General features: G+C 36.9%; 1 protein-coding gene across 1 annotated transcript in view; it reads left to right on the forward strand.

The window, feature by feature from the left end:
- The window catches only part of Zdhhc2 (zinc finger DHHC-type palmitoyltransferase 2), a 63,731-nt gene that overhangs the window by 10,392 nt on the left and 38,010 nt on the right, over positions 1-15,329 (forward strand). The window contains exon 2 of the mRNA XM_046425980.2: positions 14,911-14,937. Within this exon, the coding sequence (XP_046281936.1) occupies positions 14,911-14,937 (27 nt within the window). The remainder of the gene's footprint in view (positions 1-14,910; positions 14,938-15,329) is intronic.

A 15,329-nucleotide genomic window follows, 5' to 3' on the forward strand; every position in this document is an offset into this window, starting at 1 on the left:
TCTCATTAGATTGCTGAAATTATTACCCATGTTATATTTAAAAAAAAAGAAAGACTTTCTAAAATGTATTTCAATTTCTTCTTTCATTTCCTCAGCCTTCTTAAACAGAGAATATTGAATGTATTTTAATTCTGACTTAAGGCTATCAATCTGAGACAGATATAGCAAGGAATATCCAAGAGCCTCAGAATTAGGATTTTACATTCACAGTTTCATGTACTTGTGTGAACTGCAGAAGGTCAAGGAAGAATGGAATTTGTCATTTTGCCCAAGCATTCTTTTGGATCTCAGACACTAAGAATCTGGGCAGACTCATGAATGAGGTATTTCACAAGTAGAAATGCCCAGCTAGGCATCTGCATCCTAATAAAGCTTTGTTCTTCTCTTATAAATTCTGGGATTTCTTTACTGAAAATATGAAATGACAAAAACTCTGCCATGTGGAAATGATTAGAGATGAAAAAGAAAATTTTAGCTGAAGTTGCATATTAACCTAATTCGGGGTTGAGAATAGACTATGGAGCAATTGATTTTTTTTGATTGCAGTAAAATATACATAGCATAAAAATTTACCATTTTATCCATGTTTAAGTGTACTGTTCAGTGGAATTAACATTGTTGTGCAATCATCACCACCACCCACCTTTAGAGCTTTTTCATCTTCCCAAACCAAATCTCTATATCCTTAGATGGTATCCATTACCAGCCCTGATAACCACCATTCTACTTCATGCCTCAATGAATTGGACTATTCTAGTTATTGGCATATGAATGGAATCATACAGTTTTGACCTTTTTATCTGGTTTACTTCAATAACATAATGTCTTCAAGATTTGTCTGTGTTGTAGCATGTGTTAGAATTTCATTATTAAGGCTGAATAATATTCTGTTGCATGTATATACCACATTTTGTTTATTCATTCACTGATACACTTTAGTTGTTTCTACCTTTTTGGCTATTTTGAATAATGCTGTAAAAGTATCTATTCAAGTCTCTGCTTTAAATTATTTTAGGCATATACTTAAGAATGGAATTTATGGATAACATGGTTAATTTGTGTTAATTTTTTGAGGATTTCCATACAGTTTTTTCCAGAGCAGGTGATTTTTTTTTTTTTTTGATGGAAATGTGATCCCAGGGAAGTCTGTATATATATGCCCTTGTAAACATGTGGGCATTTAAAGGTCTCTAGAGGTATCCATGAAATGGATGTATCAATGTTACCACAACAATATTTACTTCCATGGTTCAGCAGGAAAGTTGATGGGCAGGGAATTATGAATAGTCCCATTTTGCCCATGAAGTAGCCTTCATTACTGCTTATTTTGTCCATGAAGAAATCCTGGCCATCAGGCATGTTCAGAGTGGAAAACTTGAGAACTGCTGGCTTCCTGTGCATAGTCAAGAATTTAACTACACTTTTTGAGTAACCAGAGAGTCCAGAGTAGAAAGATAACAGAAATTTAATCCCTTTAAAGAAAAACTTGTTAGCAAGTGCAAATGGTACTCCACCTGGGTAAGTTAGGGTTGATAGAGTGAAGTGGGGAAAACATTCTGTAGATGCGTTAGTAGCCCATAGTATTAATTATGAACTAGATCCTGATCCGTAGGCCAGGGGCTGATCATGATTCATGAATGAATAGCAAGGTTTTTGTAGTGCCTGCAGGTCTTCAGTAAGCCAAAGATCTATACTTATAATTAGGAGAGAGATCCCAGCAGGAAACATGAGATGCAGCTTCTCACATGGAGCAGAAGAGGTTTATTCCAAATATTGATGGCTATTTTCTTTAATTCCTTATACAATTTTTTATAACTTCTCGTGTACATTAATGAATACGTCCAGGTATAATGCAGTGGTATTTGCATAATATTGCTTTGCTATAGTGTGTCTCACAGAAGTAGTCATGCAAATCTTTCATCTGTGGGTCACCCTTATGATTTACTTTTGTTTCAAGTGAATATAACTACCATTTCAGCAGTGTGTCAGATTGTGCTGGTGTTATAGGTAAATACAGAGTAGAGTGAGGGTATAACTTATTGCAAGTAAGAAGGGAAAGGCATTATGTGATGTAAGCTGGGACCAAAGAAAGATTGTGTATGAGAACTTCATAAATATGACAGTGAAGTTGCAAAAGAAAAAATGTTTCCCAGTGATCCAGTTCTGAAGAGAAAGCTAGGAAATAGCTTGATATCCTTGCTTGTTTTCACACATATTGTGACCCCGTGCTATATTGCAGTGATTATTGCTGGAGTTAGTGTTGCTGTAAATCTTTTAGTTCATCTCTTTAAGTGCACTACTGTAAATTCTATTCCATTATGAGCATCGTGAGCACAAAGGTTGGAATTACAGCCTTACATAATTTCTTCCTCTAGAGAGTTACAGTGTACTATAGAAGTGTCAAATAATTTTTATGAACCCAGAAATACTGGTTTAATTTGTAAATGTGATACTTGTGCATGTACTCTGGTCCTAGAGTACTCAACATGTAGCTGCTAACCCTGGGTGGTAGTTTTAGAAGATTGTATTTCCTTTGAGAGGCAAAGAGGAATCTTTAGTGTTTCTGCTTAACAAATCAAACAGTTAATGTTTGGTAGTGGGGGGAAAAAAAGTACTCTCAGTATTGTCCTCTATGATAATTCTGAGTATACCTAATAACGAGAAACTGATTTAATGACATTAAATCATGCAATATAAAAATAGTTTCTACCTCATCACATGTATTTTTAAAATGAAGAAATAACCAAAATACAAGTAGGACTTTTGCTTGCTACCAATACATGCATACAGATATATTTAGAAAAGATTATGAGTAGTTATATTGGGCAAGACAATTGCCAAGGCCTTTCCAATTTTAAAATTTTTGTTCACTAAAGAAGGGACTGTTTCAGGATATAAATCCCTACTTGACCTCCCCCTTCCCTTTTTTTTTTTTTTTTTTTTGTTTACTCTAGGGATTGAACCCAGGGACACTTTACCACTGAGCTACATCCCAAGCCCTTTTTATTTTTTATTTTGAGACAGGCTTTCCTTGAGTTGCCAAGACTCACCTTGCTCTTGTAATCTTCCTGACTCTGCCTCCTGAGAGGCTGGGATTACAGGTGTGCACCACCACAGCTGACTTGACCTTCCCTTTGATAGTAGAAAATCATTGCGTGTAGAACCTCAACAGGTAGAACCTGTTGAGGGTGTAGTACCCACCACACCCCCCCCCCTTTTTTTTTTTGGTGCCCAGGAGCCAGATGTCAGTCATAGCCTCCCTAATGGTTCCTGAAGGAGGGCATTTGGAATTGGAAAGGAAGGGGGTTGAAATGGAAAAGATTCAGTGAGTGTAGGAACTACAAGTTGAGTTGTAGTCATGTTGTACAGGATAAGTAAATTACACCTGCCCTGAAATCTGTACAACTGTTCAGCACTGGGAATCTCTTCTATTTTAATTTTAAGACAGAGAGATTAGAGGATTCCATTGAGTAAGCTTCGAAATGAGGACACTAAGATCAAGGGGCCAGCCCTGAGATCAGATTTCCTTATTTATCTACGCTTCTTAATACAGTCAGTGGTTCAGGAATTGCCTTTCCACTTGCCGAGATGAAAGGGTCAGTGGGTTTTTCAGGGCCATAGTCATGAGATAGTCTTTATTCCCTTTTCAGAACTGATAAATTGAAAGGCACACATGTTCCTAGCCTTCAGTTGGTTCAGTTAGATTTTACACCATTTCTATAGAGGAGAGCTGCTTTAGAGCAATGACTTGGTTGTTAAACTGCTAAGGAAATAATGTTTTTAAATTTGCTATATCTAACAGCATGGGTGAACCTGGAGGACATTATGCTAATTAAGGTGAGTCAGTCACAGAGGACAAATACTATATCGTTCTTTGGTGAGGGATCTAAAATAGTCAAACTCAAAGAAACAGAGGTGAAATGTTTGGTGGTTGCATAGGGCCTGGAAGGAGGGACAAATGGGTTGTTGTTGAACAGGTATAAAGGTTTTCGGGTTTGTAGGATGAATAAGTTCTAGAGATCTGCTGTGCATCATTATGTCTATACTTCATACTGCTGAACTTAAAATGATTTTTAAAGAGGGTTGTGTGTTCTTACCACAATATAGAATACAGGAAAATGAAATGATGTTGGGAGCAGGGGAGAAATGCTTCTAACTTGGAAGATTTTCATAAATGTAAGAATTAAGAGTTACCAATCAAGGACAACTCCACATTCCATCCTTCTTAATATCAGTTTCTACAAGTGAGGGATATACTATTGGAGTATGGCTGGGCGGTACAGATCTCCAGAATTCTCTTTCCTTCTGATGAGGCTGGAGGTCCGGAATCACCTGTCCCAGTGCCTGACTCCTGGGACACCATCTCCTTCTTGCCTAAGAACCCAGAACCCTATTCTTTCTCCACTTCTTAAAATGAGATGCTTAGGAAAGTCCAGATTCAAGCAGTGCCCTGAAATATGACCAAATATTTTAATTATTTCTGTCCAGAGTTTGTTAAATTATCTTTTTTTTTTCAAGTACTTTATGTAGGTTGGAAGGAAAAGGTGACAAAAAAGGGTATGTTACCCCCTGCTTCCCACAGTATCCCCCAGCATCCCCCATCAGAAGCATGAGAAGGTAGCATGAGTGTCAACACAGACCTGTACTTGGGAGCAAGCAAAGAAGGGAATGACTGCTTAGGGCAAAGAGGCCCAGTGGGGTAGATATTCAGGAAGATGTTGCATGTCCCAAGAGGCCACATGGAATCCTTGAAAGAGTGTTGAGGTCAAGTGGGCCCATATTTAGATTCCAGCCTTGTAAATTATGACTTGAATTACATAGAAGTTATTTGACCTCTGAGAGATTTTTTAAAACATTATAATAATAATACCTATGTCACTTATTATTAGAAGGTTTAAATGAGATATATATTTAAAGCATTTAGCCCACATTCTGGAAAATAGAAAGCATTCAACAGATGGCTGGCTTCTTTTAGTTCTTTTAGTCTCACTCCTCATTGTCCCTTACTAACCCACAGATACCCTGTCACTCCATCTAGCCTTCACCCTGTCCAACTGCAGTCTCACTTGGAAGGATATTTTGATATGTGTGTGTGTGTGTGTGTGTGTGTGTATTGATATATGTGTGTGTGTGTCTCAAAATTCTTAGATAGAATCCAAAATTTTAGAGCATCCGAATGTGACTGTATTTGGAGACAGGATCTTTAAAGAGGTAATTGAGTTAAAAATGGGACCATTAAGGTAGGCTCTATCTAATCTATTAAGATTTGGTGTCCTTATAAGAGGAGGAAATTTGGATACAGAGAGAAACAGGGGAAAGAGAATGCAAAAAGACAGAAGGTGGCCACTGCAGGCCAAGGAGAAAGAGGCCTCAGAGGAAATCAGCCCTGCCAACACCTCGATCTCAGTCTTCTGGCCTCAGAACTGGAACCATAGATTTCTTTTAAGTCTCCCAGTCTGTGTAGAGGTATCATCACTGAAGATCTGCAGTGGCATGAACTCTTCCCTTGTGGTCCAGCAGGTAGAAAAGAAGGAGGCAGCCCCAGGGCAGGGGATGTATTTGGGTGTCACAGACTTAATAGGTTGGTTTCTCTTAACACAAGGCAGTTAGTTTTGTAATATTGTAATACTATGTGTTATATACACAATGCAGAGGATTTTAGTGACTACTAGAGGCCTATCCACCCACAAGTCAAACCCTCTGGACTGTTTCCAAGAGACTTCTTGGGTCTTGGTTTATATTTACTTATTGTTGCTCACTTTTGTCTTTGGCATTGCTTTGAGCCATTCTGCAATAAAAGGTCTCCAATAATTTGAGGGCCATTTTCCAAGGTTGGTCTAAACTATTTTTAGCCCATAGTTTAGATCATTATAGTTTGTTAGATATAAATTCTGAGGAAATGTATCAAATCAGTAGGGAAGTCCTATTTCTTCCCAAATTATACAACTCTGTTCTCCAGGCATAATATTGAGATGTCCATGAATGCCAGACCTTAGAATTTTGACAGGGCATGGTGGGGTGCAGATTGGGGTGAGGTTGAGAGGAACAGAGCTATGGGAGGGGTAGATTAAGAAAATGTAGTTTAAAAAATAGCCCATTTGGGCTGGGGATGTGGCTCAGTGGTACAGGACTTGCCTAGGGTGCATGTGAGGCCCAGTGTTCAATACTTAGCCCTGGAAAAAAATATTCACTGGTTCAGTTTTGTTCCTATATTAACTTGCCAACATTGTAATTCTGAAATTTTCTGCATATTCACACTTAAAAGGTCTTCCAGTAATTCATTCCTAACAACTTGGCATTTCATTCTCCAGAAAATTTTAGCAAGCTAAAAATTCACTGTGTACTTTTTCCTCTAGATTGTTTATAAAACTGTTAGCACTAAACTTTGGAGAACTCCTACTCTTAACATTCACTGTTTGGCAATGTATTTATCCTCCATATTCAGCTAACAGACCCTAATGATTGCCAGATTCTATTTTAGGTGCTTTTGCTTTCCTAGTTTAATACTCAAAACAGTCATGTGAGATGAACACTGAGATAAAGTTTAGAGAGGCTAAATCACTTGGTGAAGATAAAACATCAAACTGGTGGTACAGCCAGAATGCAAACCTCAGTGAGGGAGATAGAAAAGAAACAAACAAAAATCCTTAGATTGTGCTTAGTGCTAAGAAAAAAACACGGTGTTGGGATATTAATTATAGGGACAAAGTGGGCATGAGGGCCTCTGTGAGAAACTAGCATTCAAACTGCAGCTGATGGTCACGAAGAGTGACCAGGTGTATACTCAGGCAAACTTTACAGACAGGGTAGACACCAAAGCTTGTTGAGTTCTAGAAATCAAAGCTCAGCATGACTGTAGCTTGGTGAGTAACCTGACTAATACCAAGAAGTGACCACAGAGGAGAGGTGGGCAGGAGCCAGATCATTCTTGACCTCTGAGACTGAAATAAAGAAACTATGATACTGTAAATGTAGTATAAAGTCTTAGGAGGGTTTTGAGTAAGATGACATCATCATTAATGTACACTTTAAGAGAGATCAAGGTTTTTATATGACAAAATGAAAAAAAAATTTTTTTTTTTTTTTAAGGAACTGGCTGGGGATCTAGTGAGGAATGTAGATTACCTTGCAGTGTGTGATTAGAATTGGCTTTTATGCTGAGACTCCAAATGGTGAACCTATTGAAGATTCACCCTTACCCTTTATTTCTGTTCTGAAACTACAGTTCCCTGACTCCACTAATAAATTTATTTTTTGAATAACTTCTGTCCTAAATTCTTAAGTCAGTTTTTTTTTAATCCAGCAAAATAGTTGTTAAAATAATTTTATAACCAGAGGAGTCTTCAAGTTTAAGTCCAAATTTTTGTTTAAATGTAAAATTAAAGCAGAGTTCAGCTGAGTGTTCTGATCAAGGTCACATTGCTGGGAGGATCAGACTAAGGTTTCAGGTTTCCTGTCACCTGGTTAAGTGCCAGTGAAGGGGCTTTAGAGAGAGACAGTGTTAGCATGTTTAAGAGACAGGAGAATCCAGAAGCATTGTGCACAAGAGAGAAGTAGCATGAGATGATGTCTTAGAGGAAGGCAGGCACTGCCCTTGTCTATAATATCATCACGACTCATGAGGACTACAAAGAAAAAATAATGTTTGATAAAGACTAAAAATGTAAGTAGGACTGAGGGTATTCAGAGTACATGCTTAGCATGGTCTAAGACCCTGAGTTCACTCCCCGTCATCAGAGATAAAATAAAATGAAATAAAGTAAAAGGATAAAAAATGTAAGTAGATATATTGTAAAAGAAAAAATTCTTAAAATTTAGTAGGAAGAAAAAATACAATTAGAATTAGATTGTAAATACTGATGTGAGTAACATATTTTTCTTAGGCCTGTCATTGAAATGGTCTAGTAGCAGTGTCAATTTTGACCCCTAATACACTAAAAATGAAATAGAGCTTCTTGGAAAGTAGCTGAAGGGACAAACTTCTGCTTTTTCGGAGATCCCACTAGCCAGTTTTGTCAGAATTCACTATCAGTTTGACAAAGTATTTCAAAAAGAGTGTAATTAATTGTGTCCAATTACTTTAGTGTAGAGAATTAGCAGTAGAGAAAGGACATTGAAGGCCTCAACAAAAGTGACCAGTGGAGTATGATGTGGGGGGGGGGGGGTGGGGGATTCACGGAGTCCGTCCAGGAAGAGGGAGGAAGTTTGCAGGTTGAGGCAATGACTTCAGATGGTTTTAAAAATCAGCTCTCTTGTGAAAAGGCCAGAGCAAAGAATGGCAGTCAAGGAAGTCAACATGATGTCAAGGAAGAGGTTTTGTTAGGATAGAAGATAGTAAAGCATATTTAAATGTACTGCTCCTCGTATTTTGGTTTTACTCTTTTGAATCTGAGCTGTTTCTCTTACTTAGTTGAAAATGTTCTAATAGCTGCATCCAATTTCTTTAGTTTTCACTTCTAAGTAAAATCATTAAATAAACTCTGAGCTTGTTCAGCACTGGGATAGAGTCTTATTTACCATTTTATGCTGCACAATGTAGGGATAGTATAGTTAAGAGAGTGGAAAAATAAATAAGTTAAAGATAAGCAGGAAAAAAGAGTGCGGCTATGAAGTTATCCTTAAGATTAATACATGAGAACCAAACCTCTTATTTTTGGTGTTCTTCATCATTAGATTGCTTATATGAGACTAAGATATGTCTGTGTGAGAACAAATCTGGAAATGGCATAGTTTTATACAGAAAGGTCACTGTGTATAAGTAATTAAGGTAAATCATTCCTCTAAAGGAGAGAGTTTGAATTTGAAGACAAGAAAAAGAGATGATGAAGAAAAAAGAGCATAGCGATACACATACAGTGAAAATACCTAGAGACTGAATTATTCTAGAGCAACTATATGACTGTTCTTTGCTAATTGAGGGCGTGGGGGGATGCATCTTTTGTCTACTAGGAAGGCATATTTTAATATCTGAAATCTTGCATTTTTTGTTGCATTTATGACTAAACGTTGAACTCATTTTAAATTACCAGCAGTTTACTGTACTGCTGCTTGTCCATGGGTTGAGTTTTTGACAAGCTCTTCATGTATAATCACCAAAGCCAAATTTTTACAAAACACTTGGTAAAAAAATCTGGGACTGGAATAATCTTTGAGATGCTCCCCTGTTTTTAATCAAGATTGAATTTAAATAAACCTAGACTAAACTGATGAATATTTTTAGAGCTCTTTAGAGAATAGGGTTTGATAGCATCCTGCATCCTTAGGCAATCATATGGGTACATAAATAAATGTAACTTGGGTAAAATTATTTGTCACCAGATTTCTATAATGTGGCAAAGGACCTTGTTATTGCTTTTCCTCTAATAGGTACATAAAGATGCACTATATTGTAGTCATTTGTTAGATACCATTCTAATTTATTAATTTATATGTCAAAAAAACTTGGCCTGAGAATTGGTAGAAAAGATCAGTATAGAGGCTGGGGTTGTGGCTCAGTGGTAGAGCACTTGCCTAGCCCTGGGTTCCATCCTCAGCACCACATATAAATAAACAAAATAAAGTTATTGTGTCTAATTACAACTACAAAAATTAAATATTTTTTTAAAAAAGATCAGTACAAATCTTAGAAAAAGTTTTTCAGAATAAAACTAAATTATTGATACAAGGTATGGCAGTTAATTTTTAAAAAATCTTTATTTTTTAGTTGTAGTTGGACACGATACCTTTATTTTACTTATTTATTTTTATGTGGTGCTGAGGATCAAACCCAGAGTCTCGCATGTGCGAAGCGAGCTCTCTACCACTGAGCCACAACCCCAGCTCCATGGCAGTTAATTTTGTATATCCAATTGATTGGGTGAAGGTGGCTAGTTGTTTGGTAAAACACCAGTCTAGATGTTAATGTGAAGGAACTTTTTAGATGTGATTACCATTTAAATAATAGGCTTTGAGTTAAGCAGTTTACTTTTCGTAATATGAGTGGACCTCTTCTGTTCAGTTGAAGGTCTTCAGAGAAAAGATTAAGGTTCCCTATTGAAGGGACTGATAGTAAGTCTTCTAGGCTTTTAAAAACAAACCATCCTTGTCTCAACTATATAGTGCTGCCACTGAAAACAAAAAGGCTGCCTAAATGAGTGAATGTGTTTTTACTTAAATAAAACTCTATTTACAGAAACAGGTATGTGCCAGTTTTTTGTCACTGTGACCAAAATGGCACAAACAACTTAAAGAAGGAAAAGTTTATTTTGGCCCAGAGTTTCAAAGGTTGCTGTCCATTATCAGGTCGTCACAAAGCAGAAACTTGGTGAAGGGTGTAGCTGAGGAAATTCCAGCTCTTGGCAACCAGGATGCAGAATGAGGAAAGGGGCAGTGGATGAGAAATCCCCCTTCAGGGCATGCCCATAACATGGCCTACCTCCTAGTTTTCACTACCTTCCAGTAACCCATTCAGCTATGGAAGGATTAATCCACTGGTGAGTTTAGAGCCCTCATGATCTAATCATTTCCTGCAAAGCCCCACCTCTGAACACTACCACATTGCAAACCATGCCTTCCATGCATGAGACTTCATACCCAAACCAAGATGGCTGACTGTATTTGGACCAAGGGCCGTAGTTTACTGACACCTGGAACAAACGATTGCTTGGTAATTCAGGCTGAAGAGATAAGGTGGTAATATATTTAAATGGTATTTTCAAGACAAATGGATCAAGTTTTCTCTGTAATTGAGATTTTTCACTTTGACAAATCCTACTCTTCAACTTTGGTTTTGCTTGTTTTATTTATTTATTTTTGATATATTTTTTAATTGTTGACCGATCTTATTTTATTTATTTATATGTGGGGCTGAGAGTTAAACCCAGTGCCTCACACATGCCAGGCAAGTGCACTACCGCTGAGCCACAGCCCCAGCCCTGCTTGTTTTATTTTTAAACCAAGATTCCTTAAAGAACAATTAGTGCTATCATAAAAACTATCACATTTATCAATTATAAATGGATGCCTGACCATTTCAGCCTTTTCTCCAGTCCCCATTCTATTACTTAAAGGAATCATAGGAGGGGGGAGTTAGGCAGAAAGGGTTGCCAGAAAAAGAAGACCTGATAACCCAAACAAACTCTTGGCCTTATAGTATCCATGACATTTCTCAATTCCAAAATGTCAATTCTTGGGCTGGGGAGGTAGCTCAGTGGTGGAGCACTTGCCTACCTCAAGATCCTGTTAGGCTCCCAGTACCAAAACAAATAAACAAACAAAAAAAAAGAAGTTAATTCTTTTTTAAAAATTTATTTATTTTTCTTTATTTATTGGCTCATTATAATTATATATAGTGGTGTAACCTGTTATAATATGTTCATATGTGGACACACAAAAAAAGTATAATTTGATCAATTTCATTCCCCAGTTCCATCCCTTTCCCCCACTCCTTCCCCCTGATTGATGCCCTTCCTCTATTCTACTGGTCTCCTTTCTATTTTTTTTAAAAACTTTGTTCTAATTAGTTGTACATGACAGTAGAATGCATTTTGACACACAGTACACAAATGGAGCACAACTTCTCATTCCTCTGGCTATATATGGTGCAGAATTACACCAGTAGTGTAATCATACATGTATATAGGGTAATGTCTGTCTCATTCTACCGTGCCTCCCATCCCCACGGTCCCACCCCTCCCCTCACTTCCCTCTGCACAATCCAAAGTTCCTTCATTCTTCCTTACCCCCAACCCCCACTATGGATCAGCATCGACTTATCAGAGAAAACATTAGGTCTTCGTTTTTTGTGGGTTTTTTTTTTGATTGGCTTATTTCACTTAGCATGATATTCTCTAGTTTCAATCATTTGCTTGCAAATGCCATAACTTCCTTTTTCTTTAAGGCTGAGTAATAAAGTTGAGTAATTCTATGAAGTTAATAATGTAAATATACTGGATTAAAACTCAGAATTCACACAAAAAACTAATAGTTATTTTTGGAAGATCTGTCATAAATGTGTTCAATATTGCTGTTTAACTCTTACATTGTTGTAAATAATCAAATTACAGTTGATTACATCAATATTTTTTCAAAAATGCATCTATATTTTCTATATAGTTTTTTATACATGTAAGAAAAGTATTTGAGCCTATATAGCAATCTGTTCTTAATCAGCCATTTACAAATATTTGTGATTTTTCACTAGAAAATGACGTTATATTTTCTGATTCATCTCATGTTTTTACACAATGAGAATGGATATTTTGAAATTTGACAACTCTGCCATTAAACTGAAAATTACAAGGTGAATCACTGACATACTAATTAAATAAACATGATTGGGAGAACATTCATGTCCTAAGAATGAAAACAAAACTCTAGTAGGCTTCATATATCTGTTAATGAAATAATTTGAAAATTTTGATACTGTTATTTAGTCAATGATAAGTCATAAAATTTTGCTAGTATTTGTTAAATCATTTGAAAACAGTTACATATAACTTTACTTATAACATATTTACAGATATGAGATAATTTTCCAGGATATATAAAAGTCTCTCAAGAGTAAAGTAAACCAATAAGAAAGACAGAATTCACTCAGAAGAGATTGGAAAAACCAATAGTATTTTTAAAATAGTGCTAAACTTTACTAGTAATGAGGGAAACGAATACTAAAACAGAAGGATTTTCATTTTGGCCTGTGATATTGACGAAAATTAAAAACTTATGGTTATAGGAAATTGGATAGGTTCATCTTGGTGAGTGAAATCAGATGTAGCCTTTTTGGACTTCCAAATCTCATTCTACAAATGACATCAGAATTTTTACTCTAATATGTGTCCATATATGACTTGATTAATCATAAAAAAATATAGAGCATCTATGGATTTTGAAATACATTTAGGGAAAAACAAGCCATAAATGGCAAAAATAACTTCTAAAAAGATGTCTTTGAATGTATTTCCAACTAATAGAGTTGGGTTCTGGGTCAAAAAGATGATTAACCCATTAACTGTATTTGTTTTCTTAAATGTTATTTTATTTTACTGTTTTCTGTTCTGATAGCTAGAGGCATGGAATAGCAAATGCATTTTCTTTAAAGCACCAACACCAATGGCATGGTCATTTAAGGGTCATATACATAAATGCACAAACGGAGTCAAATCACTTTTCAATTTCCTTAGATGAGGTCCTCTGAAGGACAAGAAGTTTTGATGAAGAGTTAAATGTAGTCAATTTTGGAGCAACAGCAAAGACCAGCAAGGCAGTGCCTAGAGAGAAATGCGTGGAGGGGAGGGGAGGGTGGATAGTAGAGCATAGGAAGGGCAGCATAATACAACAGACACTAGTATGGCAGTATATAAAAAGGTGGATGTGGAACCCATGTGAATCTGCAATATGTATACGGGGTAAAAATGGGAGTTCATAATCTGCTTGAATCAAATGTATGAAATATGATATGTCAAGAGCTTTGTAATGTTTTGAACAACTAATAATAAAAAAAAGAAATGCGTAGACGTGGTGGTAGGTTCAGAAGCAGGCAACAGCCCAGCAGGAGTCTTTCTTATGCCTTCAGCCTCACCACTTTAAAGAGTCTATGAAAAAGAAAACTTGTGAAACAGGTTCTTGGTCAGTCATAGGTCATGGTGCTGCCTGTCAGGCCCATTCTGAAGAGAGGGTGTCATACATTTCAAAGTTGGTAGAAGACCTGAAAATGACTTATTATTTGGGCTAAAAGAGAACATCTAAGGGGGAAACAGTAACTTTTTAAATATTCAAAGTTCTATCATTTAGATTTTATTTATTGCTATAGACTGGAAGCCTAGCTATCACAGGTAGAAGCCACAAGAAGCAATTTTTATCATCCTGTTAAGGATGAATTTTCTTATTCTTAGAGCAATCCAGTAATAGATTGGGCTGCTCTCCAAAGCTGTGGGCCCCTGCTGGCTCTAGAAATGCCTAAATTGACATTCAATAGCTTGTTTAAGAAAGCGGTTGGTTGGATGAGGTAGTCCTAAAAATCTCTTACATTACCCTGTTTCTAGCACTTCTGAAGGCAGTGATACTTCATTCCAGAGCTAAGAACTAGAATCCTGTACCCCTTTAAAAAAACAAGTAGGAACAAAAATACATGAAATCAAACGTTCCTATGGTATATCTGAGATAGGCCAAAATCCACCCCCAATCCCCCGCCCCCCCATCCCCCCCCCAGAAACCCACTTTATTACAAACACAGGAAGACTACATGGATAGCAAAACAAATAGACAATACACAAAGTGAGAAAATGATCTGGATTACTAAATTCAATTTCTTGTCCCAGCTTGTTTCTGCTTCTTTGGCTCCTATCTTAATCCATTCGCTACCTTCACATATTTACAGTGGCCCCTGAGGGATGGCTGTTTCCCATCATTGCCTGGGCTCCTCTTTGTACAGCAGGGAGCAGTCAGACCCCTTGGAGTGAGAATTTGAACTGTTGGAAATATGAAGAGTATGTGCCCTGGACACAGCATTTTATTCTTTGTTGAGAGCTAGCCAGGTGGTGGCCAGTTGATAAAAAGCAATAAATGTCTCTGGAATGTAATGATATGGTAAACACTGCTTTTATCTGAACCCTGTGGTTGAAGCGAAACCAATAAGCCAACAGACACATGACTGAGACCCACAGGGCACACTTGATGAATGCTGCTTTGCTGTATGGGAGCCAGAGTTGAAGTGCACAATAAAGGCATGGCTGCCAGTCTTTCTTCCCCACCCTCACTCCATATAGTGCTTACCTTTCCTCTAAGTAAAGTTGAACAAATATTTAAAGAATGTTGGTTCAGAGGGAAGCCAAATTATTAACCTATGTAAATGCCTTCTATCTCTTTTCGACTGTACGCTTGCCATGAGCTTCATATAACCTATTACCTATCTTTTGTTTTCTATTTCCATAGTGTCCATGGAAAACATTGGCGAACAAGGTAAAATATATTATGCTCCTTTTACCAGTATGCCTTTTTTTTTTTAAAGTTTGGAAAAAATGAATTGTATCCATTTAGATTGGGTTGCAATTAAAAATTACTCTTTGAGAAATGAAAAGAAAATATCTCATTTCTCTAAATTCCTAAACTGAATTCTGTCAGATATTTGGCAAAGAATTTGCCTGAGAAAATCAACTTAAAGAAGGAAAGATTTATTTTGGCTCATGGTTTCAGAGGTTTCAGTCCTTGGTGGGTGAGCTGCCTCCATTGTTTTAAGCTTGTGGTGAAGGCAGAACATGACCCTGGGAAGAACATGTGGGAGCAAAGCTGCTCACCTCATGGCTACTAGGAAGTGGGGGGAGGGACCAGGGACAAAATACACACTTCAGAGG

This window comes from Marmota monax, unplaced genomic scaffold, assembly GCF_021218885.2.
Source record: "Marmota monax isolate L192 unplaced genomic scaffold, Marmota_monax_Labrador192_F-V1.1 WCK01_AAM20220418_F8-fsc00197, whole genome shotgun sequence".
In the NCBI taxonomy this organism is placed as follows: Eukaryota; Metazoa; Chordata; class Mammalia; order Rodentia; family Sciuridae; genus Marmota; species Marmota monax.